Below are 27,394 nucleotides of genomic sequence, written 5' to 3' on the forward strand. Positions count from 1 at the left end.
TGACCATGTCCTTAATTGTATCCACATTCCAGCTTATTTGTATTTTGACATTTGAGTTTTCTTCAGTACTTTTCTCAACATCTGTGCTTGTTGGGCCGTACTCAAGACCATACATCTTGTCTTTCACTAATACATCAATATATAAAACTGTTGATGCCGAGTGAGAATTCAAGGTACCGAATCTGTCGTGCGAGGTAAATAAGAACCAATAAAAAGCTCTACAAAGGAAATTTTGTTAAAGGAGGCTGTATAAGCACTAGAATAGCACATGCCATGCTAAAAAAAAAATAATACAAATTCTTGTTAGGTATGCAAGGATGACACTGCTGTGCTGTTTCTGATGTGTCACAACAAAAATCAGTGCCATACAGTGTTCCTTATGGAAGTACAAACTGTCGAATTCAAAGCCCAGAAGTTTTATTCAGGAATGTTCCTCAATACAAATGTATTTAGAGATCTGAGCCACTGACTCATACATGACTATGTGGCGAACATTCATTTTCATGTGCATTATAGTTTACAAGGTCTAGTCTGCATTGATTTATTGCATTCATGCTGAAACTGGGAGGGGTTCTCTGGGTATGAATAAAGATATAAACATTTCTTAAAATCAAAACATTTGAGAACAGACTATACGGCTCTGCATTGCAGTAGTAGTTTTATTTGTAGTCTTTACAGTTGAATGTGAATATTTGACAGAAGTCTCTCAGGTTGGGGCGAAAGGGGGTTAAATGAATGCATTTGATCATTCGCCTTAATTCGGTACCCATCATTTTAACGCCTACGTGGCCTTGTCCTGGGGGGTGACTATGACTAAAATAAGAGGATCTATGTGCTGATCATGAAAGAATATGCTAGCCATTCTAATGTAGCTCTGCCAAGTACGTGATTGTGATTTGTTTTTATTTTCAGCTACTTGGGTGCCTCAAGATCTGGAGATCCTAGTGGCCACAAGCTTGGACTCAATCTTTTTCTGTGGTCTGGCCAGGACCATGGGGGAGATAATCCCAGCAACAAGAGCATCGCAGTATCTCCCTGCCTATGACTTTCGATCAGCGTCACGACAGGGGAGTCCTCGTGCCACCAGGTGTTAGGTATGCCACTTGAAAAAAGCATTTTTCTTACCTATTACTAGAACAGCAAAAGCACTACTAAGCCTAAAATGCAAAAAAAAATATTCAAATCTTAGGTTGGATGGAGTTCCAATTACAAAAAGGAGTCTGCAGACATGTTTAACATGTGAACTTAAAGCCCGCGGATGTTGGTTCGACGGTGTCACAGAAAAAACTTCCCGCAGATCGCTTTGCTCGTGCTATACCCAAACAAATTCTTAAAATAATTATTGTGTTTCGTTGGTGTCATCAATCTTATGTCCCTACCACACCCAGCAGTCGGGACATGTGAAATATAAAAAAACAGGAACTTGCACATTGTCAGCTCTGCAAAGATTTATACAGTAAACAGAGCATAGCACGTTCAGCTTAAGAAAAAAATTCAGTGCAGGCCTATATTCATGGTTCACATATGTGTAATTGCTCTTCATAATCAAGGGAAAACTGCTTAAGTTGTGGCCCACTACAGGCTTTCTATTAGTGTTAAAAAGTGTGGTAGAAAACAAGATTGCGCTTGGAAGACGGGGACATAGGAAGGACAGACACAACAGAGCGCTAACATTCAACTGATTTAATTCAAGAACCTCAGCGTAGAAACGGACTTTGTCACCGCACCACATCTCAACCAATCCGTTCTGCCACGGACCGCAAGTACGCCAACTCCTTATCCGCCAAGTCAATTGACGCCATACTGACACAACTTGTGCCGGAACTATTTATAGTGTCAGCCTCCATAATCTCGCTAACAGTCCTATCTTTGTGCCTCTCAAGAACAGTAGACGAAGCAAATAATTGTTTGCACCCGCAGTCATGACAGTGACACGACAGATCATCACTGCGAGTGCAAACCATTATTTGCTTTGTCTACTGTTCTTGCTAGGCACAAAGATATGACTGTTAGAGAGATTATGGAGGCTGATGCTATAAATAGTTCTGGCACATGTTGTGTCAGTGTGGCGTCAATTGACTTGGCGGATAAGGAGTTGGCGTACTTGCGGTCCGTGGCAGGGCCACGGATTGGTTGAGATGTGGTGCGGTGACGCGGTGTGTTTTTACGCTGAGGTTCTTGAATTAAATCAGTTGGAAGTTAGCACTCGGTGGTGTCTGTCCTTCCTATGTCCCCCTCTTTAAAGCGCAATTATGTTTTCTAACGTACCGTACGAACTTGCCCAACAATCAGCACTTGTTAAAAAGTGCTATTGTGTTTTAAGCAGCTCGCACCAAATATTTTCTTGAAATACATAGGTTCATGAAAATTATTATGTAGATGTTGGCAGACAGTCATGGTGAGGCCAATCTTTAATGCCAAGTGGTCCACTTATTCAGAGTTAATTGAGTTTGTAAATATTGTAGGTCGCAAATTAAATTTTTATGGTATGCAATGGGCACAATTATCCGTAATGACTAGCTCTACCTAGGGGAACTTCATACGTTTACTACGGCAAGATGGTTTCGAAAAACAAAGTATTTAGTTTATTCAACTCCTGCACTAACCTTGTCTTTAGAAACTTTTTATATTCTTTGCGATGCTGAGATAAGATTCTGGAAATAGTTTTTCTAGAACTACTCTAGATATTTCCAGTTCATCATTTTTCTCGCAAAGCATTCGAAAGCATTCGCAAAGCATTCGAGAGCCAAACCCTGTAATGTACGGAGGGAATTCACAGAATGATGCGACTGACAGTTTGGAACATTCGGCTCTGTAACAGTAATAATGACATGTCACTTATGTAATGCTCATTATCGCAGATCAAACTGCTTTTTCCGTCTACACTCATTTTCAGTAGACTCATCCAGCGAACTCCCACCTGAGACTGCAGCGCTGGGTTCTGCAAAGTAATTTGAATGAATAATGATGCATCAGGTTTCTTTGAGCGTGCGTCTAACACATATTCTTTATATTGAATCTACTAAGTGTATTCATGACCATGTCCATAATTGTATCCACATTCCAGCTTATTTTTATTTTGACATTTGAGTTTTCCTCAGTACTTTTCTCAACATCTGTGCTTGTTGAACCATACTCAAGTCCATACATCTTGTCTTTCGCTATTACATGAATATATAAAACTGTTGATGCCGAGTGAGAATTCAAGGTACCGAATCTGTCGTGCGAGCTAAATAAGAACCAATAAAAAGCTATACAAAGGAAATTTTGTTAAAGGAGGCTGTATGGGCATTAGAATAGCACATGCCATGCTAAAAAAAAAAAATACAAATTCTTGTTAGGTATGCAAGGATGACAGTGTTGTGCTGTTTCTGATGTGTCACAAAAAACAAAAAAAAATCAGTGCCATACAGTGTTCCTTATGGAAGTACAAACTGTTGAATTCGAAGCCCAGAAGTTTTATTCAAGAATGTTCCTCAATACAAATGTATTTTGAGATCTGAGCCACTGACTGATACGTGACTATGTGGCAAACATTCATTTTCATGTGCATTATAGTTTACTAGGTCTAGTCTGCATTGATTTATTGCATTCATGCTGAAACTGGGAGGAATTCTCAGGGTATGAATAAAGAGATAAACATTTCTTGATATCAAAACATTTGAGAACGGACAAAAGGAAGGATCTGAGAACGGTATCTTAGATTCTCCCTTTTCTTACAGTATATCTAATGTTCACTTTATTTCACCTGATGCATTTAGTTTTTAGCGCAGCTGTTAGCACCCGTTTCCGCGTTTCGCGGCGTCGCTGTCGGCGTAACCGCCCAACTAAACTTGGCAGGAAATTGAATTAATGTTGTGGTCATGTGACGTTAATATTTCCGCTAAGTCTAGCTGAGAAACTGAGTGTTTTTATGGATGACGTGACACGGTCATGCGACGTCATTTTCCCCGCTACTTTTAGCGGAAAAACTGCATTTGTGTTGAGGTCATGTGACATCAATTTCCGCGCTAAATTTATTGGGAAACTTAACCCGCTAAATTTAGTGGGGAAATTTCCCCCTAAATGGGAGGGAGCAGAAGAGGAGGAGGGGAGGGGAAGGAGGGGTATACCCTCCCATCTTCCTCTTCGAGAGCTGTACTGTATTTTCTCATTACAGAGAATTGTAAACGTCTCATATTTCATCTCATGTTTTTTCAACTTTTATATTGCAGGTGCGCTTGCAGCACAAATCTGGGTTGTGCTGATCCTCTACGCACAAATTAGGAACTCCTGAGTGACAAGAGTGGGAGTTTGGTCTGACAGCTCAAGGGACACCATTGTTCAGTATTGAATTTTTAATTATCTTCTTTTGAGCAAAGTTAAGCTTTGCTGCATGCAGTTCTTCTAAAAATAAATACCTGCAACCAAATTTACCAGGTCACGACATTTTGCCTCTGCTCTTAGTGCTCCTGGTGAGCCTCGGATGAGAGCTTACTGGGGTGCAAACATCATAATTGTTTGAAACCACTCACTGATGTAGAGACTTATTGACATCCAGCATTCCAATGAAACGCTGGATATCCACAAGTCTTTCTTGAACAATGCAAGCGGGAAAGGAACCATACAATCATATTGTATTGGGGGACATTCTACAGAGTGTTTTTTTGTATATTTTACAGATTTTTTTGAAAAAAGCCGTAAAAGCTACATTTACGCAGTCTGTACACGTGAAGTATATGGCCAGGGCGGCATAGTATAAAAGGCTAATTTGTAATGATCAGTCGGCTTATTACAGAGATGTGCCAGACTTCTTTCAGAAAACTAGATGGAGGTTCATTCTCGCGTGGTTTTATCCCGTGAATCTGAATATCCCGTTCGTTTTCCACAAAGATATAACTAAACGTGAGAAAACACAAAAAAAACATCCTACCAATAGTGACATCGTAAGAAGACCTTTCAGCCGCCAAGTGTATGTCGCTTAAGGGCCGCGCGTCCAGTCGCAAGTTTTCTAGGTATATTCTCCCGCATTGGCACCAGTCGTGACACATTTTTCTGCCCCTTTAAAAAATAGCATGTGCGTGCATAGCTTTCATAGGCACTGAAGATGCGTGAACAAAGATTTTGAAAGCTGCTCTTGTGATGTCCCTCTCTAGGGAAGTGCTTTCAAAGCGCTTTAAAAATGACTATGCAGCCTCGATTAATTAAATTAGCAAATAATTTTGATATTTGAGATTCTGGAGGTCAAATGAAGAAGATTTAAAAGTGTTTTCTCAAATACAAAACCGCTTCAGCCTCTCTCTAAGTATAGTATGTTCCTAAAATTTTTGATCAGTGAAAATAGACCCATGGTTCCAATTAGAAACTTCTAAGCATCATCAAAACACACTAAATCAATTTTCTTTGTGAAGATATAAGACAAGAGCAGCATTTTATGGTGTTCTAAAAGAATGGTCAATTTGGACGCGTTTCCAGACTTCGGTTTCTTACCAGAGCGCATCTTTGCACCTACGGTCCTGCTGCCCGGTGGCCGCAGTGCGAAGCCGCCCCCTCGCCTCCCTCGTAGGATGGAGGGAAGCAAGGCGCACGTGTGTTGCGCGTCTAAGCCCCTGGGGAACAGGACCGTGGGCGCAAAGATGAGCTCTGATAAGAAACTGAAACCTAGAAACTCGTCCAAATAAAGCATTTTTACAGAACGCGTAAAATGCTACCCCTGCATTATATCCTTCTAAAAAGAGTTGATTTTGTGGTTTTCAGTGACTCGGCAAGTTTTCAATAGAAACCATAGTTTCATTTTCACTAATTAAAAAGTTAATTAACAAATTGTATTTAATTATCTGACTGATCGTTACGACTAGGTCCCTATACTACGTACGCCTGGCCATATAACTCTCCTGCACAAATCGCATTAATTTAGCTTTCACGGCCTTTCTAAACATATATGTAAAGCTTAAAACTAAATTGCCGTGTACAACAGTGAAAAGGCGAAACCACCATGTTGGAGCCATATGGCTCCAACATGCCGGTATCGCCTTTTCGCTGGTATAGGATGTCCCATATTACGTTATCCATGTATGGTTCCGTCCGCCTACATGATTCCGCCATAATCCACTACGCCGGTATAGGATGTCCCATAATACGACACGCTTGTATGGTTCCGCCTACCTGTATCATTCCGCCGTAATCCACTATACTGGAGCTGCCTTTTCGCTTGTATAGGATGTCCCATATTACGGTTACGCTTGTATGAGCCTTTTCCATCATCTTTCCATCTTCGATATTTTCCAACAGGGAAAAGACGTCGTCTTGATGTCGGGCGGTTGCACGTCCATTTTGCAACCCGCGGACGTCTCATGGATGAAGCCCTTCAAGGACGCGTGGAATTTGGGCATCGTTCTTCCGGTTCGGTGACTCCAAAGGGCAACCTTCGCAAGCCGTCGCGTCAAGAGGTTGTGGACTTGGTGGCTCAGGCGTGGGCCTCCGTCTCCGAGGATACCGTGCGGAGTTGGTTCAAACGGAATATCCACAAGGCTCGATGGTTCCGAGGATGGCGAGCTCAACGACCGTTTGGCTTCGGTAACCAATGGACCCGAGGATCCCGAGAGCCTCATTGACGAGGCGTTAGAGCTAGGGAGGCGTTAATTCGCTCTCATCGCTCTAGCGCCTCTAACGAGGCGTTAGAGCGATGAGAGCTAGGGAAATAAAAACCCACGCTGCTTTGGCGCACGCGTTACTCGATTTTTGTTTGTGATCACCCACCCCACTTTTTTTGCCAATTATCTACGGCGAAAAGGGGGGCGTTAATTCAGGATTTTACGGTATGTGAAAGGAATTCACTGCGTTACAAATTACTTTAAAAAAATTAATGCAATTATTTTACAACTACTTATTTCTGAGAGTTACCCACCATGGGCCATATAACTTTAAACGAGTTATATGGCCGCTGTATAAATGGTACATATTTTACTTTCCGTTTATGAAATTGTTTGAATGAACTATAGAACTTAACAGTTTGAAGTAATGAACTCCTGCGTTCTTACACTCTAAGAAAAAGGGGAGCGCGACTTAGTCCCCGAGGGGAGCAAGTGCCTTGCCACAACCATTAGTCCCCTCGGGGACTAACGGGAAGGGGAGTAACAGTTGGACCCCTCCATTAGTCTCTCGCAGTTGCGCCGTTGCAATTGACCCCTGGAGACTAACTGTTAAGCCCTTGCAGTTACTCTCTGGGGACTAACCGTTATTCCCTCGCATTTGAACCCTTTGGACTAACCTTTATTCCCTTGCACTTAGACCCTTAGGACTAACTGTTATTCCCTCACATTTGAACCCCTAGGACTAACTTTTGTTCCCTCACACTTAAACCCTTAGGACTAACTGTTTTTCCTTCACATTTAGACCCCTAGGACTAACTGTCATTCCCTAGCCCTTGGACCCTTAGGAGGAACTGTTAGTCCTGTACACTTGGACCGCAGCGGCTAATATTTTAGCCTAACCTTGCACACACTGCAGGTCCACCGTTGCAGTGTTGCTGCAGTGTCAGAAAAAGTATACTGGTTCCAAGTCAAATATTCCTTTATTTTTCATTTAGAGTGCTTAGGTTTGTTTACAGATGTCGCCCTCAAAAAGTGACATTGGTATTCTGAACAGAATAGATACATGTGAAAAATACAAACTCAGGGTAATCAAACCCTGAAAAATATGAAAACCAAAATACTAGACCAAAATTCTACAAAACAAGTTACTAAACAGGCATTGGACATGATGAGGAAACTAAAAGATGATTAATTACGAAACATCCACTGCACTCTGAAACACTTTCAGAATATTAAAACAAAAAAATCTTACAAACACATGTACACTTGCACAATGCCGGCTCAGCCATCTATGATTCCTAGAGCCACAAGAACAAGAGGGCTGGCTGTAAGACCGGATTTGACACCAATGAGGTGTGACAATAGCTGCAGTGTCTTTGCAGCCTTGGGATTGAATTCCATGTTCAGGGTCCAGTAAAGAGCTGTCATCGTGCCGACAGCCCCCAGCAGAGTGTGTTCCTGAACCCGAAGCTCATCCACACAAACAAAAAATGAAGTCGCGTCGTAGACGTCGTCGCCCTCGTAGCCAATGGCCGGGTACGTTGGCTGTGCCGCAGGGTCCTAAAGAAAGAAAAAACAAAAACATTTCCATTCAAGATATGCTGATCCACTTATATTTTTAAAGCAGCCATGAAACGATTCTCAGACTTCGGTCAAATGATTGCGGCAATTACTTCCTTTCGATAGTATAGTCAAGATCAGAAAACCAATTTTGTACAGGAGCGCTGTTTTTTATCTTCAGAAATAAAATAGTTTAGAGTGTGAGGTACTCATCAACGTTTACACCACTTATGGGTCACATGTGTAGCCATGGGTCATGAGAAATGTAGACTTCCAGTTTTAGTGTGTCTTGTGCACCCCCAGCATTCATTGCAGTGCAGCCTCAAGAGCGGACCTTCTACCGCAGCATTTTTTAAAGCAAAGAAATTAAATAAATGCTCCTGCTATTACCACTACTAGCTTTGGGTTATGTCTCGAACGGGTGCCTGTATTTTTTAAAAAAGAAGCATGCAAATGAATGAGGCCGAGGAGACTTGGTCGCGTTGCCAATTCTCATTCCCTCTCCTCTTCGCTTTGTCCCCTCGATGAGGTGAACCGAAGCGGGGAGGAGAGAAGCGAGGCCGTTTTCTCTCATTCTCAACAGTTCCAGGGGAATGGTTACATCACATTCTTCCCTCAGTCACGCCCTTCTTTACCAAAAATACCATCCGTTTGGGATATTGCGGCATGAGTGATGTTTTTCGCTTCATGGCGTCCCATTCAACATTTCTGCAGACTCATTTTGTGGAATCCAAATTTTAGTTCAGCATCCCTTTAACATTCTGTCTGGGGCACCGCGGAACACCGCGAGGCAAACCCTGTTACAGTGAAGCACTGGGGAGCGGGTGCTCTCGTTGACTTCCTTGGGTAGATGGTGCCATTAAAACTTTGCACAATGAAAGCCTGCCGATAAGACAAGACTTCTGACATATTTTTGTAATGTCAGAGGAACAAAATCTATTAAAATTTGTGAGGAAACAATGCATCACTGCACCAGTGGGTTTAATGAAGCATTATCTCTACACCTCTCAAACTATATTACATTATCTTACAACTTTCAAACCCCAATAGAAACTACTTTTACAGAAAAATCAGAATCCTAAATACAATGGTAATTATGATTTTGTGTTCAGACAAAATGTTTGACACCTCTGACCAATAAAAAAACCTCCTTCAATACTGTTATGAGCCGCGCAATTTTAACACCCTCAGTGCCACTGTACACTGAAGTATATTTTGCCTCTTCAGATGAAAATATGATGCACTGTTATTTTGTTGTTTAGTCCTTGTTTCCCAAATCTTCTGAACCACTAAGGCAAGAAGCGTAAAAAAAAGTCAGGCGCTGAAACATTATGAAAAGGTTGCTTGAACATTGTTTCATGAATCCTTTAAAGGAGCGGTGCAACGATATTCTACTGGAATGCATTTCACTTTACAAGAGCTTACTGGCACTAGTGGGACTCAAGGATACTCGGACCAACGCCACTGGCCAAGAAACTCCTTTGTTGCAGTGTAATTTCAAGGACAAAAGCGATCATTTTCATTCAATCTCTCCGTTGCAAAATTCGATGACGTAATGTGGGGATTGCAGTACACCCCAATGACGATATTTGTATGCGATTCATAAATTGGACCCGAGAGTTGCGTGGGCACTCGATTTGGGCTCGTGATAATCACTAGCTCGAGAAGCATTCAGGTAGTGGCTCGTGTCCAATAACGACGTGTCCAGGTAGTGGCTCGTGTCCATAACGACGTCTGGAACTCAGCGCGTACCCTGTGCTTTGCCGACACCAGCGCGTGGCTATGATCAACATTGGCGGCATATAATCGGCTCCAGATCACGTGGCCGCTTGTTCTGGCTGCGAGTTGAGGGGGCGAATGCTGTTCGTTTTTCTTTTAATTTTTTTTCTGGGACTTCTATTGCGTGGGGTGAAAAACGAACACGTGGTTCATAGGTCATTAACTTCAGGGATCCATTCTAAGCGGTATTTGCACGAAGTACAAAAATTGTTGCATCGCCCTTTTAATGTTGCATGCTTTAAATTAGATTCACTAAAAAAATTCGGTGAAAAATCAGCTCAATATTGAAGCACCTAGCGTCCCACCAATGAAAGGCAAGCACTATAACATGAATTCACTAGAATCCTTGTTAGCCAGTGCTGTGGGATCAGTTGTCAAGAAGAAGGCTTGTCCCCTATACTCACATCTGGGTAGAGGAAGGACAGGCTCCTTTCCTTCACCAAGGATGGCAGTGCCTGCAGCGCAGCCCTGAACAGCATTTCTGTAACAAGAAAAAACCATTAAGACATTTACTATGGGCTACCCGCTGAGAACATAAAATGAGGCCCTGGAAGCTTTCCCATTACTTTCAACATAACAAGCCATCAACTAGTCCATAAAGTTGGGAAATATGAATCTGTTTTATGCCACTTTTTTATCTATCAATGTGCCATATCATCACATTCCTCGCACAGAATTTCCATTCTCTGCTTGAAATTGCCCCTTTCCCACACTATTGTGGCAATGGCAGCAGTGACACAGAATATGTTATTTGGGGCACCTGTCATAAGCCTGATTGGAGACACATTCATGAAAGAGTGCCCTGCTGAAGCAAGCACTCAAGCAGTAGTGGAGCATGATGTTTGCAAACGTTTTATGTTGCACAGCACATCTACAACTCTTCTGTTTCGAATCTATTATTTTCCCTCGGAGCACATGCTTGTTCTCTTCCTTCTGGACTCCCACACTCTCCCCACCACATCTGAGGGAGCACACCATGCTTCCTTCTGAAAAGCTTTCAAGCTTGCTTTCCCATGTGGACATTTAACTCGGGGGCTTAGAAGTTGTTCGAAACTGAGCGTTTCCTCTCTTTTTGTGGTACTTTTTTATACTGGTGAATTTTTGGTGTGATGCAGTTCCACTACCGAGGCATGCATCTTATGAGGTGCTTGATGCTAGCCCTCTACCATATTTTCTGTTTAAATGTATGCTTTAGTTGCACTGAGCTAGAACAAGCAGCTGAATAAATAACAAAGTACAGTCACAAGTTAATCCCTTAAACGACATTAGGTTCAGGAATGTGGCCTCCATTCCTGCCTCTCGGAAGTAACTGTCAGGTTTCAACATCAAAATTGGTGACGAATCAGAAGCCACAAAAAATTATAAAGCCCATGCAAAATTTTCCTCCTCTCCTTGAGAGCCCTAAAAGTGCTGTGCAATGATTTCAACATTGAAAGGATTCACACTTTGTAATTTTCATATTGGTTATCATGTGACAACCATCCCAAAAAGCATCACCTTTCTCTGAAATACTGCGATTCCGCCACATAATTGTAAAGCAAAAAGTGGTAGTATCTTCCGACCTGCAGCCGTGGAAGCTGCAGCTTGACATAGTTACAGGTGGCATTTATAATAGACAATTTGCAATTTTCCCAAGCGCCCCGGCCCGCGCGCTAGGAATTGTGGGAGAAACTGTCCCTCGCCTGGCCACTCTGCTTTGAGATTGCATTGCCTTGTCGCTTGTCTCCTCTTAATCCTCTATTTTTGATTCTATTACCTATTTTTATCTATTCCAGTGTAGTTTTTATTGCTTCTAAGTGTTTCACTTCTCTTCTGCGCACAATATTTCTTATATATATATAGTATTTGTGTCTTTATTTTTGCCTTTTTGACCGGAGTGCCTACGGACAACACGCCGCTTCGCGTGTCATTCCCCGGTCGAGTACTACTGTTGCTATCGATTCCTATCGGGCTGTTAGCTGTTCATTTTTGGTTCATTTGACCCGCGTGCAGTCGAGAGGAGTCATTTATGAACACCCGCGCACATGTTGTAGGGGTAGGCAGACCTTGTAATCAACAATTGCAACGTGAAAGCCAAGTGTGCTGTGATTTGGCTGCCCGCGCTCGCCCCGTTGACTCGCACTGTAGCGTGTGCCTTCGAGTGCCGCTTACTTGACCAAGATACAGCACACCGCTTTGTCGCTGCGAACCATTTGTCCGAATGTTTGCGAAGCTGAGGCATATGCAACGGTGCGGCACCTGACAACTACGCGCTGCGGCGCGATCCCTTTGCAAACGCCGACGGCTCAACATCGCGGTTTGAATGCGCCTATGGCATGCCTTCGTAATCTATTTGCTAAGCTGCTGTCAGTTGCCAATGCCCTTTTTCAAGTGCAGAGATGTGTTGCCGCAAATCATTTGTCTGAATGCCTGCGAAGCCGTAACAGCATTTGGCATATCCAACGCCGCGGCACGTGACAACAACATGCAGTTGTCTTCACCCGAATGCTTCACAGGACACTGCCTTTTGGAAAGCGGTGCCAGGAAACATGCTGTGCGCTGGCAGTATTTTTTGCAGAGCCTGGTACAAAGCAAACTGTACAACCAGACATGTTGCTGCTGAAGGTGACCTAATGAAATAAAATAACTTGAGTTGACATCTTGACTAGAGAAATAAAGTTATCGAAGGAACTACGACTTTAAGATAACTGCCTGGGCGACAGCACATTTCTGCACTTGAAACAAGGTGTTTGGAACTGACAACCTCCTAGCAGATAGATTAATAAGGCATATATACCATAAGCGCATACAAGCCGCGACATCGGACCACCCTCGCTCAAGAAGGGCTCGTGCCGCTGCGCGCAGTTTGTCGGGCGGTGCAGCGTTGGATATGACGAACAGTGTTACGGCTTCGCAGGCATTTGAAAAAATGATTTGCAGCGACACGTCTGCGCACTTGAAAAAGAGTGTTGGCAACTGACAACAGCTTAGCAGATAGATTACGAAGGCATGCCATAGACGCATTCAAGCCACAACATTGAGCCGTCGGCGTTTGCAAAGGGATCGCGCCGCAGCGCGTAGTTGTCTGGCGCTGCAGCGTTGCATATGCCTCAGCTTTGCAAACATTCGGACAAATGGTTCACGGCGACAAAGCGGCGTGCTGTATCTTGGTCAACTAAGCGGCACTCGAAGGCTCATGCTACAGTGCGAGTCAACGGAGCGAGCGCGGGCGGCCAAATCCCAGCAGACTCGACTGTCATGTTGCAATTGTTGATTCCGAGGTCTGCCTACCCCTATGACATGTGCGCGGGTGTTCATAAACGGCTCCTCTTGACTGCACGCGGGTCAAATGAACCAAAAATGAACAGCTAACAGCGCGATAAGAATCGGTAGCAACTGTAGTACTCACCCGGGGAACGACGCGCGAAGTGGCACGTTGTCCGTCGGCACTCCCGTCGAAAAAGGCAAAATAAAGACACAAATACTATATATATACAAAAAATATTGCACACCGAAGAGAATAGAAACACTTAGAAGCAATAAAAAATACACTGGAATAGATAAAAATAGGTTATAGCAGGGGTGGCCAGGCTGACCCTGCCTAAGAGCTGCAAACAAACCCCCCAAACCTCTAAGAGTGGCGGGGGGGGGGGGGGGGGGGGAGGGGGGGGGGGCTTTTATTTAGAGCAATAAACGAAACTCGGACTACTTTCGATCTGTTCGAGTCAAAAGCAATCTAACTGACTGTACGTATAGTAGCAGTAGCACAAGACCAAACCGCAACCTGCCTTTCGATTTAAGACGCGTTCCATTTCTCTTTTTGGGGAAGTGCTCGTGTGACCGTGAGGGAGGCGGGAGAAGTGGAAGGGGGGGGGGGGGCTGTTAGGTGGAGGGATGCGAGCCGCACTTTAACACATGAAGAGCCACATGCGGCTCGCGAGCCGCAGCTTGGCCAGCCCTGGGTTATAGAATCGAAAAACAGGATTAAGAGGAGAAAAGTGACAAGGCAACGCGATCTCAAGGCATAGCAGCCAGGCGAGGGACAGTCTCCCACAATTCCTTGCCCGCGGGCCGGGGCGCTTGGAGGATTTCGCAAAGGGTCTATTGCGCAAGATATGCATATCTGCTCAATATAAGGCTTATCTCCTATAAATAATGTTGCTTGAATGTGAACAGAGACATAAAAAAGGCTTTGTATCACTATTATAGCTGCCTAATTTTAGTGGCGCCGTCTCCCCGATGTTCATGAAAACCCAGTTGAACTAAAAACGAAACTAACTTCTGTGTCACATGATCAGTTTAAATATTACGAGAAATTACCCAAAGACGCGCTTTTTATTTATTATACAACAATATGTGATACACCTTGTTGTTTTTAATGCCACTCGAACAAGTACCAAAAGTCATTCTAGGTTAGGTGGCACATGCTTCAGGATAGGTGGCACCAGCTACCGCCCGCTACAAAGTGTATAGTCATTATCATTAGTCCAGTTGGTCTCTCCACCACCTTCCCCGTTCGGCGAGTCGCAAGCTTGCCGGAATCATTTTAGCGGCAGCTCGGATGCCTTAAAAATGTTAACAATGCCAGAATGTTTGCTGCTACAATTTTTTTAGTGCCTCCCCTTGCATTCTGAAACAGTAAAGGCTCACTCACACAGAGAGAAAAATGCTCATCTCGGCCGATGTCAACGGTCGCATGAGCAAAGTGGGGTGGCCACACAAGGACAAATTTAGTGTAGTAATGAAGATGTCACATTCATCATCAATTTTATTATAAATGTACCTTGTGTGCCTGCCCTCCTTTGCTCAATGCAACCGTCGGCGCCTGCCGAGGCACGCATTTTTATCTCTGTGTGAATGAGTCTTAAGTGCTACGCAAACGGCGGCAACTGGGTGCTGTGACAATCGTCACCTTCAACTCCTTTGGGCAGTACACACCACCATAACAACTGTACTGCACAACATACCACAACTGGAATGACATCACCAGCCTGAACCACGTCAATGCGCATGTGACTTGGAAGCCTGTGGAGGAGTTGAGTGGTGCCGCGGACCCCGATCTTTTAGAAATTTTTTTTTATAAAGTCTACGGCATGCAGAAAAATATGGTTTTGTGCTTGAGAATTAAGAGAGAAAAACTTCCACAATTATTCGATTGAAGTGCAAAAATCGTTGCACAGCCCATTTAAAAGAACTCAGCACTGGATGACCCGGTTTACTGTGTTTTGTTGTCAACACCAGCCTATTTAAGCAATTATTCCTTACCATCTTCTGGGTTAGACTCAGCGCTAAGAAACCGGTTGTCGAAGTCCTGGAAAAAACCAGCGAGGTGTCGCTTGCCCCTGGCTGCCTCCAAGACCCTCAAGCTGCTATTCACTAGGCCAGACATCAGCCTATCTTCTATGGTCTTGCCAGTGACCGCTGTGAACTCTTGCTGCACCTGAAAATAAATTTAAAAAAAGGAACTGTACATGCAATTGATCTGTCATTCTGCAATGCTCAGTTTTAAATTCCAATGACACTTACAAAAGTACCATGCCGCAGTGCAGGGTACTTGTCCACAATCGCCGCCACAGTTGGGTGTTCGACTGTGACCCACAGCCTTCGTGTGGCCAGCGTCCGCGCCATGGAGTCTTCCACATATGTCATGTTGGGCTTGGGCTTTTGGAGTTCTCTTTGCATCTCCAAGACGTGCCCCTGGATGCTGTTAGCGTCCTCCCCATCCATTGGCAGCACTATGTCCTGCAATATGTTACATGGAAACAAAGGGTTGGCACCAAAGCTATTGATCAATCAAACCGAAAATACTATTTCTGAAATAAGCTTCATACAGTGCCAGGCCTGGTGACACGCCTTGGTGTGGGGTCTCGGGGTGGCCTGGAGGCCTTTGGTGGCCGCACCTCGCCCTCGCAGTCGTCGTCCTGCCTGGCACGCTCCCGAAGCTTGCGCCTCTCTCGCTTGGCCTTGAAGCGCAAGGCTATGCGCCACGAGTCCTGCGTGCACAAACGAGATGAAATTTCGGATGTCATACCAGACGTTCTGAAACATAAGCATGCCAATAGCAGCTTGTAGATGTAATCACATTTCATCCAAGACCCATCATGATGACTAAAGCCCACTCCTTACAACTGCTAAAACTAAGTTCTCTAAAATGACAGGTTTGAATACAACATCTTTTTATATGCCACAATGGCAGAGACAATGTATCATTTAAAATATTAAGTTGATTTGATATACTTTCTGTGTACCTTACTTTAGAGGCTTCGCACAGTGGGGGCGACAAGACTGCATTATCTCACGCATCGCAGTCCAGCTGAGTGGACTCAATGGCTTTAGGCAATGCTGGGATGTCTAACGGGCATGATCACATCCAGCCCTAATGGCACCTTATATGTAGGGCTCAGTGTTTTCGGTAAAAGCCGTAAAGCCCCGAATTGAAGCTCTTGAAGGAGAAAAATGAGTTTCATGGCGGGAGACCCATAACTGTATATGTGTCACACTAGAACACCGTCACTTACCTCTCCCAGTCTTATCTCTGTGTCTAGCACGAACCTTGCACAGGGCAGATAATGGTTTGCACCTGCAGTCATGACAGTGACACAAAAGATGGCCACCTTGAACCCCATTCACTTTCTGGTAGTGTTCTCTTAGTTGCACATTAACACATCTGCCTGTCTGGCCCACATATTTCTTTCCAAATGAAAGTGAAAAGTTCCTAATTAAGCAGCGCCTCAATACTTTTTCGAACGGGTTTGTCAGATTACACACTTTTGCGAGCTTCTCTGGTGCGGAGCAGACAACTTCCACGTTAACCCGCTGTGCAATTTTTTCAAGGCTGTGCGCTGTTTTGTACATATACGGCACAACTGCAACTTTCTGTCTAGTTTGATCTTTATTTTTAGTTTATTTTCATTCCTTGGGGCCATATCTTTAAATAGAGATGAGCAATTATATTAAAATCTGACAATCTCCGGTTACTCACACATCCTGTTCCAGTTGAGTCCGAGAGCTCCGGGAAGGTCCTCACGAGCCCCCTTGCCGCTACCTCATATAGCTTCTCTGGAAACCTGCCAGAGCAAACAGTTCAGATGAAGAATGAGCAAAAGGAGAAAGTACAGCCTTGGTACACTGCATGATGCCATTAGCAAGAACAAGTGACTGATTGCTTCTGCAGTGTTCCTAACAGGTGGTGTTCACTGTTGGCCAAAGTATACCTCGCTTCACCTTTAGCCCGAGTGCAGCAGGCACTACGAGCCATCCCACTCAGCCAAACCAGTGCCAGGAGGGTATCAAGCAACTTCCTCGTTGGGCGGAGTCACAGGCAGCGCTCAAGGTCACAAGACATTCTCTCAATCCTGGATTGGCTGGGATGGCCCATACCCCCCACTGCGCTCGGCCTGAAGATTAAGTGAAGTGCAGGTCACTGCTGCTCAGTGCACCTTAAGGGGGGACACTACCCAGAAAAATCAATTTCTGCAAAAAAAAGTTGATTTTGAAAAATGGCATATTTACATCCACCAACATCTGGAGAGTATTCCCAGAAAGTTTCGTTAGTTTACACTGCATAGTTAATTTTTTATAAATTATTTTCGGTCCACCGATGCTAAAGAAAAGGTAGGGTTTGAAGCACTTTGAACGCATTTTTCTCCATTCCACTTTTTGGCATAAATTTCCCTTTAGGAAAACTATCGTTTTGTTATTACATAACTTGGATTTATTTTTATAAGTTTTTCTGGAGTGAAATTTTAAGGGGAAGATAGCTATGAGCTTGAATTTTTTATTTTTGTCATTTTTCATGCTCAATAACTAGCATTTTGGACAAAGGATGGAAATCTAAAAAAACTGCAGCTGTGTTTAGTGGCTTTTTTGTCATTAAATATGGTATAATATAGAAATATAGCTCCATAGCTATCTGCTCTGAACTGTTCTAAAGCAATATAACACATAAAAACAACAAATTTATAAGTAATTTCAAAACGATAGTTTTCCTACGTAGACACGTCCACTTTCGTCTTTGACCATTTCCAACTTTTTTTGTACTTCACCTAGGCTAACAAAATTTGGCACAAATGTTCTCAACATCAACAGAAACAAGCCCTGTAAATGTCATTTAAATCAAACAAGTGGTTCAAAAATTGACTTTTTTGGGTAGTGTCCCCCCTTAACAGCAAGCCCACGCGGTGCTTCGGAAAAGTACACAGTGCGACACTGTTAGCACAAAGAAACCGACAACGATTTTCTAAGATTTGAAAAGGATGTCAAGACACCACCAGAGCTGCGAACATTGCTCACTTGGTACTCGCAAATAGTCAGCAAAACTTTGAGCTCATCAAATCTGTATGTGCAAATCACGAAGAAGCTTTGAAGGTGCATTCGTGCCAAGTGTATCATACAGTGTACACCAGTTACCAATTATGAGTAGAACAAAATGTATGCTGGTATCATTGGCACCCATAAACCAGCTATGAGCATGACAAAAACTGCCAAGATAACATGCAAGGCCAGTGGTCAGTCTTCTTATTGTGGAAGAGGAACAGCACAAAGATATACTAAGGACAAGGAGGTAAATACAGACACGGCACTGAGTACTAACTGAACTGAGTATTTATTTCTGTAATGAAACAGAAATAAACACAAAAAAGAGAAAGAAGCACACAAAGAAACCGATAAGATGGTGCCACACCACACCTACCTGTGGTCAAACGAACTTGCCATGTAAGCCACTATGTGACTCTTCAGTCATTGACAACACACTAACACATGCATTCTCTCAAAGAAATTAAAAAAGCTTTGTCAGTCTCCCTCGCAGTCTTGTTTCTGAGGCAGGCTAGAGTCGTGATTTCATGGAACCGTGGCTCACAGCCGCATCGGCTATAATGAACTACAAGGTGGCCAGGGCACGAAAATGCTCCTTTGCCCTTGCATTCACACACCTGCCCATTTACCCTAGTGGCTCGCAGCCAATGTGGCTGCGAGCCACCATTAAATGAAATCATGATTCTAGCCCGCCACGGAAGCAAGACTGTGAGGAAGATTGCTGAAGTGTTTTGCATTTCTTTGATAAGAGAGGATGTGTATGACAGTGTGCTGTTGGTGGCTCTGGGGAGTGATGAAGAGGCAAGTTCATTTAACCACAGATAGGCATGGCATGGCACTGTCTTATCAGTTTATTTGTGCATTTTTTATTCATCTGTTCATCCTGTTTCGTGCAGAAGTAAACATCTAGTTGGTAGTCAGTGCCATGTCTGTGTTTACCTCCTCTTCTTGTTTTCCATTTATTTTCACGCTGTTCCCCTTCCTCGATGTCAAACCTACCCGCCAAACTTTATGCCTTGCTGCTTCCAGTTCTACTCTCCGAATACATATCTTGATCTTTAGTTACGAATACCCTGCCACGATGCACTGAAGGATTTGTGAACTCCATCCGTGTCCACAATATCAAGATGGGAGATAGTAGCAAAGATTATGCTAGTGCTGTCTGCAAGAGCTGCTGCATGAAGATTAATTGAGGTCACAGTAAGGCCTCGATGTGCCTAGAAGAGCACATCAAGTTTGTAAGTCACATAAAGTGAAAGCCATGCACTATCTGAATGTGAAACTGAAGACAAGAACGATAAGAAAAATATGCACATAGTGTACTACATTTTGGAAGAAAATGCTTTAAAGAGCGCACATGGTCAAAGCATATCCAGTAAAAAGACCCGGTAAATCTTTACCTGTATATATATTCGCTGATAGAAGCCTAAAATTTCATTTTCAAATAAAAACTGAAGAAGGTATGCCGTATTAAAAACAAACTAAGTGTTGAAATGCTGGACCCCCTTTATAGGGTAACACTGAAACCGGCACACTACTAACTTACAGATCATAAAGGCACAAATCGTGGTACAACCACTCGATGATCCTGCCCCTGCACGATAAGTGGTGTCCCTTCTTGTGCTTTCCAAGGGACTGCACAATGTCCAAGGGGACTGGAGGGAAACTGTATGTCGATCGGTCCTTCACGGAAACTCTCGACGGTCCGGGGGCTTCTTGGACGATGACGTCCATGACCCTAGATATACCAGTTGAAGCAACAGATGAGCTACACCGTTTAAAGATGCCATTTCTCGGACGACGACTTGCTGACGTTTCGTCTGACAATGTTGACACAAAGACTTGCAGGGAAGAGAAATGTGCCATACTTTGGGAAAGTAAAGGCAGTGAATTCACACTACCTTAATATATATATCTGACAAATCGCAAGACACAGAAAACTTCCTGTTGTGATTTCTGGTGCTCTATAGCATCAGAACTCAATCAAACACATGGATGAACTACTGTATGTAGCACAGACAATAGTGCCAGAGAGCAACAATAAACATATCTGATGGCTTAAAACTACCTGATGTGTATAATATTATCCTGTTTAGAGTCTAATCTTACTCTGCACGAAAACCTCATATGATATAAAGTGTGGCAGGCAACAGAATTCCATTCCACTTAAAGGAACTTTCAAGCTTAAAAGCCTGTATTACAGAAAAGTAATGTATGTCTATACTACCATAAAAATGCCAGCAAAATGTCAACTCCAAATGCCAATCATTCATAACTGAAATTGCCTCTGAACGTAATTGTAGAGTATTTCGTCACTTCAAGGCTGTGGAAAGTATGACTATAGCAGAGATACGATCTACTGACTTGATTGCAGCAAGCACTTAGCACAACCACTGAAAGTCTCAACTAGCTCCAAAGACGTAGAGGAGCTTAAAGCGATAAATCATTCACCAAGCAAAATGACCCCACCCCCCGGCTGCCCGCATGTTGTACATTTTCTTGACACGTGACTTCATGAAAACTGTGACGACAACAACAAAAACATAGCGCTTTTTTCCTGTGACACACTGGGTGCCACCAACTTTTCGCTGTTATTGTCTCGTATTTGGTGTCAAGGTCAAGAAAATGTACCAGGGGGTTACTTTTGCCTACCAGATCATTGTTCTAAGCCCCTCTACCTCACTGACTAGCTCCGACAGTGCACATACAGCGGAGCATATCGAGATCAGGAGACGGCACCTCCTCATCTTCAATAATCACACCCTAGAGAGCTGTCCCGTGCTCAAGTGTGCTTATTGCCACATGTGAAAGCTGAGCGAGTTTAAAAAATTACCTGCCCGTGATCAAACCACCTGGACCCAAACACCTATTGCAATGCATGCAGTGCTTCCAACATGGTGCTGCAAGGTGCCATGAAAACCTAATATCTATGTTTGCAGGGGTAGCGGGCAGCAGGGGTAGAGGCAAGAGCAAGCCACTGCTGCCACACTACCCTCCTCATGCCCCTTCTCGTGTATTGCGCCACTTGCCGTTGCCAGCCAAAGCCAAAATGACCAATGTGCCAACTGGTCTATGCAATATAATGGCGAGAGCAATATCTAAAGGGGGTGGATTAGAGAAGGCCAGTTACATATGGGCTTTTGGAATGTGTGTAAAAGGTCCAGTGGTTGTCTTAGAAAGCATTTTTGCCCACCTGTACTGCGATGCATCCTGCACAACTGTCAGCTGCGCCTTGTCTTGGAGGACCATGTCCTCCATAAGATCAACGTCGGTGCCGAATCCAGCATGGTAAACCTTAAAAGACAAATAAGATAATGCGCTCACAGGTGCAAATGAAACTGTTTGCATGAGCTGCAACGGTGAAAGGATATGGTTGAACACCATGCCTCTTCCTGCAGCAGATCATGCAGACCACTCAGTAATACAGTGGAAAGCCACTGCACTTCAGTCGTGTCATTGTCTGCTGACCAGCTAAATCATCCACCAAGATTGTGCCGCAGCCTTGTACTGGGACACAAGTGCCTAAGCTACTAAAGAGTAAGATGTTCACATTGTAATGAGACAGAATACACAAGGCATACTTTTTGTTTTTACGGAATATTTGTATGCATGAACCCCAGTGTGATAATGCAATAAACAAGTGGTTGCTGCCTCAAAAGCACTTGCGTCCAAATGTCGCTGAAACTGTGCCAATCGACATACCTCGAGCTGCTTGAGTCCAATCGTACATAAGGTAAGGAGCTAGATATCTGAAGGGGCATGATTTAATCTATATGCATCATCACCCCATTAATACGACACTCGAGCAGCACTACCTCACACTAATAATGATCACACAATGCATGGAGATGATTGGAAGAACTGCGACGGAACTGGCTGTCAACGGACGGACCTGGGAGTATTTGTGCTTCCATGGGCTTAACAATATAGTAACGTTGACTGGAAAGGGCAACCTCAAAGCTCAACGAAGACTCCACATGGAACACAGCCGCACATCTCTCAACTGCGCCATGCGCCTCCCGGCAAAGACATTTTCTTTTCAGATTTTTGCGACGATTAACAGAAACAAGAAAAAAAAAAGCAACCTACATGATCACTACATGGGGACCAGCGGTAATAGCATCATCATCACTACCACCACATAAAAATAACTATGATGATGATCACAGTTGGGGTACTCGGAACACAGGTGCTGATAAGGGCTTCCCTCAGAGTTCTGGACGTGGCTTCACGGTGAATGCACAATGAGAATTCTTAATACAGTCTTGCGTTTGCAGCGAAGCATCCACGTGCAACCTCAACTATGGTCCCTTTGCCGAAATAACTGGTGGTCCAGATGTCGGGCGGATCTAAATAAATTGCAAAAAATCCGATTCGTAAGCTACCCATATAAGTTCGGCTTGTGGTGGATTTACTTGTAAGATTATAAAATACTTACCTCAGTCATAAGCTATGAGGGAAAACAAGTAAATTCCTATGTTCTCCAATGACACCAATAAAGTGACTCCGTGGGCCATTCATACATTTAACAAAAAAAAATGCAAAGAAAGACTTTCTCGCCTTGTTATCGATCCTTGTTTTTGTCTATAAAACGCTCCATGGGCCAACAAGAATGTTTTCTAACTTTAAGAGGAAAAGGCTTCACCTGAAGCCGGCCCATAGAACTTTTGTTTTTACTTGGAACTTTTAAATAGGGCAAGTTTTTCTTTAATATTTTCACAAATTAAATCCACCACCTAGACGAAGTGGTGTGGTAAATTACAGTGTCGTAGCTTGCAAATCTGATTTTTTTTTTTTTGCGACTTATCGAAGTCTCGGCCCGACATCTGGACCCGGACGTCCAGTGGTTGCTGTACCTTATATATGTCCTGGGCACGCGCCGATCAATAGAGGCGAGAAATAAAGGGAAGACAAACACAAGGGCGGAAGAGTCGTCTTGTCCGTCCTTGTGTTTTATGTTCTTCCCGTTATTTCTAACTAGTAATTACACTTACCAGCACGCTCTCCATTCAAAGTATCTAATCATATTCCCTGCATGGGAGACGTAACGCCTGAATAAATTGTTGTCACTGTCCAATGTAGGTGAATTTTTATTAGACCCAGCTTTGGAAACGTTGCTTAACCGCCTTGGCATAAAGAAATCGAAAGCATGATAGGATAGGATAACCTCTCCATAACTTGGTTTTGGGAACACCGCACGACACCCTCCACACAAAGAAAACAAAACCATGCTTACCAGGATGTCGCTTGATTGGAGGTCCAGCCCCTGGAACGCTTCTTTATGCGCAAGGCTTCTGATCAAATCGGGGCGCCTGCGCTCTCCTCCCACAGTGACCACGATTTTGCGTTGGCCGTAACGCACCAAGCACTCGATCGCATCCATTTCAAGGAGCACGTTAGCACACCAGGATCTAAACCGTGCTGAAACCACGACCGGTCGTGGCTGAACCGCTGAACCAGCTAAAGTGACTTGGATTGGACTGGATTGGTTTGACAGGTGGTGTTGGTTTGGTCCGTTTGGCCCCCCCCCCCCCCATGGGACAATTGGATTTATAGATTTATGTTCCTGCGAATTCACGGCATTTATTTCTTTGTTCGTTGTAGTACAGTTTAAATATTTAACACCCGAGTCAATGTAGGACAGTTTAAATATTTAACACCCGAGTCACTTAGCGACCGAATCACTGTAACTCCGCACATACATCCACAAAATCCACTGTCATTTTTCAAAATTGAAAATAAAGCATCCAGCGGTGTGGATGTTATAATTTTTTGTGTGTGCTTTGTATGTTCAGCTGATCCGTTCGTAATAAAATAAAGCTATCATCATCATGAAATAAAGAAAATAAAGCTATGGCCGCTGCTCTAGGTGCTGTATTGTACTGCTGAGCCCACTGGTCAAACTAGTGTTATGGTGTTTGCAAGCTGCCCTTTCTTGCTTGGTCTCTGTGAAAAATGGCAGTAAGGTACTGCCCCAGGTGTCCGTACTTTTCTGAACAATTCACGAAAGTGGTGAATCATATTGGGATCGTGCATGGCGGTGATGCTAACTTCACAATCTTCTGTGGAATCGGTGGGTGCACAAGTAGCTACACGAAGTTTGCATCATACAGATCCCATCTCTACCGGTGCCACAGGGACGTCCTGCTTGACACTGGAAGCAACCTAAGCACCAAAACGAGGGATGGAGACGCTCAAGACCTCGGAGACAACGGCGCTAACGCCGACGCTGAAGCAACTGCGGAGCCAGAAGAAGCGTCCTCCGAAGAAAAAGACTTCGTGGATTTCTTGGCAGAAGCCAGAACAGCGATCTGGAACTTCTTCTTTAACATCACTGAGAACCACAAGCTGGCTCACACAGTGGCAGAGAAAGTCTTCAGCGACCTGCAAATCGTCTTTGAGCATGTCATGAGGGGCTTCGCTGATGAGATCGCAGCCAAGGTTGATCTGTCAGCCCTGCCTCCTGATGTGCTCTCACTTCTCAGGTGTTCATTCGTGCCAGAGCTTTTCGAAGGCATTCAAAGCAAGCATCTCCGTGAACAGTATGTCAAGGCACATACTCCATATGTTGAGCCTAGGACATGTGATCTTGGCTCCGAAGGGGACAGGTACCACTATGTGCCAATTCCAAGGCTTCTTGCAAAGCTGTGTGAAAATCCTGACATTGCTGCCCGACTCATCACGCCGCAAGCAAGCCATGGTGAACCCGAGGTTTACCGAAGCTTCTCAGATGGGCTCCTTTTCCAAGACTTCATGAGTCTTATCCCAGATGGGGCCCAGTACACAATTTTCATTTTGTTGTACAGTGATGAAGTGGAGATTTGTAATCCCCTGGGACCGAAGCGTGGCATGCACAAGCTACTTGCTGTGTACTTCACGTTGCTGAACCTACATCCAAGACACAGGTCGCAGCTACGGTTCATATACCTAGTGCTCCTGGTGAAGTACGACGACGTACAGAAGTATGGTTTGGACAACGTCCTGAGCGCCTTGATCAGTGACCTCAATGAACTACAAGCATACGGACTTAAGTTCATGAGCAAAGAAGCAGCACAGAATGCACTGGTCTTTGTATTCTGTGTATGTGGTGACAACTTGTCTATGAATCGCCTTGGGGGCTTCTCATGTTGCTTTAGTCGGGGCAGGGTGTGCCGGTTTTGTATGGCATTATCTGAAACATTGTCAGTGATAACAACAGAGGATTTCTGTACCCTGCGGTCGGCTCAGGCACACGAGCAACATCTGAAAGCTGTGGCTGTGAACCCAAAGTTAAATAGAAAACTGTATGGTGTGAACGACCGCTCCCCAATGCTGGAGCTGCCATACTTTGACGTGACGCGACAGTTACATTGTGAGCATGTCCTTGCAAAGTTCCTAATATCTGTGTTCACCATTGGCCACACGAATCGAGATGACACAAGACGCTGCGACTTGCGTATCCCGGGGTGCGGGAGCGAGTCGAGGGCGTTAAAAAGCACCTTGTCGAAAGTGTGTCGGTACGTAGGGCCGAGGATGACCAGCACAGATGTCATAGACAAGTGTTTCTTCAGATTCAGGGAGATTGATTTCGTCCAGGACCAATGACGTGGAAGTAGAGCAAAGCTGTTGAGGCTCCTGATCGTCGTTCTGTGCGGCAGCAAGGCCCTTGAAGTTGATGGGCAATCGGCCCGTGTTGCACTGGTTGACTGCTATTCTTGATAGTGCGTCGGCGACATTGTTGTTCTCTAACTTCTCTCCCCTAATGAATCTGATGTCGCTGGGGTATTCTTATATGTATGCCATCTGACGAACGTCCCTTGCGATGTACGATGAGCTGTTGGATATTAAGGCGTAAGTGAGGGGTTTATGGTCTGTCATGACGGCAAACTGACGTCCTTCAAGAAAATGGTGGAAGTGTGGCTGTGGTCGTGCATGAGGTGGCTGTGCCACCTCATGCACGACATTCTAGAAGGAGGCTTCGAGTCCGTTCTTCGCCCAATACTGAAGGCGTTAGTTGAGGGAGGGGTGCTGTCGTACAGTGACATGGACCGCATCGCTTCCTTTGCATATGGGTGGAACGACAAGAAAAACAAACCCGTCGCAATGAACAGAAGCTTTCTAACAAGCAAAGCAAACTTGAAGGGAACTGCATCAGAGAAGTGGTGCCTTCTGCGACTCCTGGGTTTGATTCTTGCCGAGCTGATTCCAGAAGGTGACGCGGACTGGGAATTGTTCCTCCAGTTTTGGGAAATTGTTGACATCAGCTTTGCTCCTGTCGTGCCCAGCGGGTACCTTCCTTACTTGGAGACAACTGTGCAAGCGTTTCTTGTGGAGTTTGCACAGCGGTATGGAAGCACAGCCATCATTCCCAAGCTTCATTACCTCATTCATTATGCCAGAATGATTCGTGAGGTTGGACCACTACAGCAGTTTTGGTCTATGAGGTTTGAAGCCAAACATCAATATTTTAAAACCCTCGCCTCACGGATCAAGAACTTCCGAAACATAACTCTGACCTTGTCCAAACGACATCAGCTAATGCAAAGTCACCAGCTCAAGGAGCTGTCATTAGATGCTCAGCTCATGGCCCCATCTGGCAAGCCTGTTGACCAGAGTGCTCTGCCACCTTCTGTTCAAGACGTGCTGCCACTGAATGCACGCCAGGTGTCGCATGCAGCAATCGACCACCGCGAGTACCGGTGCGGTGATATCCTTGTGAAGGCTGCACAGGACGTTGAACCAGAGTTCTGTGGAGTTGAAGCCCTGTATGTTGCATCAGGCAAACTGTTCATTTTGGTTGAGTTGTTAACCAATGAAGGCTTCGACAGGCACAAGTTTTGCCACCGTGTGGGCAAGTCAGGGCACCTAAAACTTGTGGACGCTGATGATGATCAGACGCTCCACTGTGCTCTAGATCTGTATAATGGTAGTGAGGTTGTTGTCAAATGGGAAGTGCTTTAAGCTTTTGTATGCTGCTGTTGTGGTCAACCTGTTTCAAACATGTGGCAGTAGAAATAAACATGAAGTGTGGTCCACACATGGTATCTACAAGAGTTTGTTGGCTGATTGTTATCTGCACGACAACTTGGTGCATCTAAAGCACAAGCTCACTTTGGAACCCAGAAATCTGGGTTTTACTTGCACCCATTATGTTCAATTTGGATCATTATACCAGCACGCAGTTTTGCCATCGCTACTGTGTGATGAAT

General features: G+C 44.3%; 2 protein-coding genes across 2 annotated transcripts; one reads left to right on the top strand and one right to left on the bottom strand.

The window, feature by feature from the left end:
• Positions 1 to 7,582: 7,582 nt before the first annotated feature.
• LOC115317005 lies at positions 7,583 to 23,589 on the bottom strand. Its single transcript, XM_042288319.1, has 9 exons — positions 23,443 to 23,589; positions 21,400 to 21,500; positions 19,753 to 19,944; positions 16,873 to 16,957; positions 15,722 to 15,883; positions 15,417 to 15,632; positions 15,156 to 15,330; positions 10,316 to 10,392; positions 7,583 to 8,132 (listed from the first exon to the last, which is right to left on the bottom strand). The coding sequence occupies exons 1-9, from the start codon at positions 23,587 to 23,589 to the stop codon at positions 7,854 to 7,856; spliced, it is 1,434 nt and encodes a 477-aa protein (XP_042144253.1). The 3' UTR covers positions 7,583 to 7,853.
• Positions 23,590 to 24,161: 572 nt separating this feature from the next.
• On the top strand, positions 24,162 to 27,146 carry LOC121834612. Its single transcript, XM_042288320.1, has 3 exons — positions 24,162 to 25,286; positions 25,434 to 25,549; positions 26,123 to 27,146. The coding sequence occupies exons 1-3, from the start codon at positions 24,162 to 24,164 to the stop codon at positions 27,144 to 27,146; spliced, it is 2,265 nt and encodes a 754-aa protein (XP_042144254.1).
• Positions 27,147 to 27,394: the final 248 nt, after the last annotated feature.

The sequence above is a fragment of the Ixodes scapularis genome, unplaced genomic scaffold (assembly GCF_016920785.2).
Source record: "Ixodes scapularis isolate PalLabHiFi unplaced genomic scaffold, ASM1692078v2 ptg001789l_1___fragment_2___debris__unscaffolded, whole genome shotgun sequence".
Lineage (NCBI taxonomy): Eukaryota > Metazoa > Arthropoda > Arachnida > Ixodida > Ixodidae > Ixodes > Ixodes scapularis.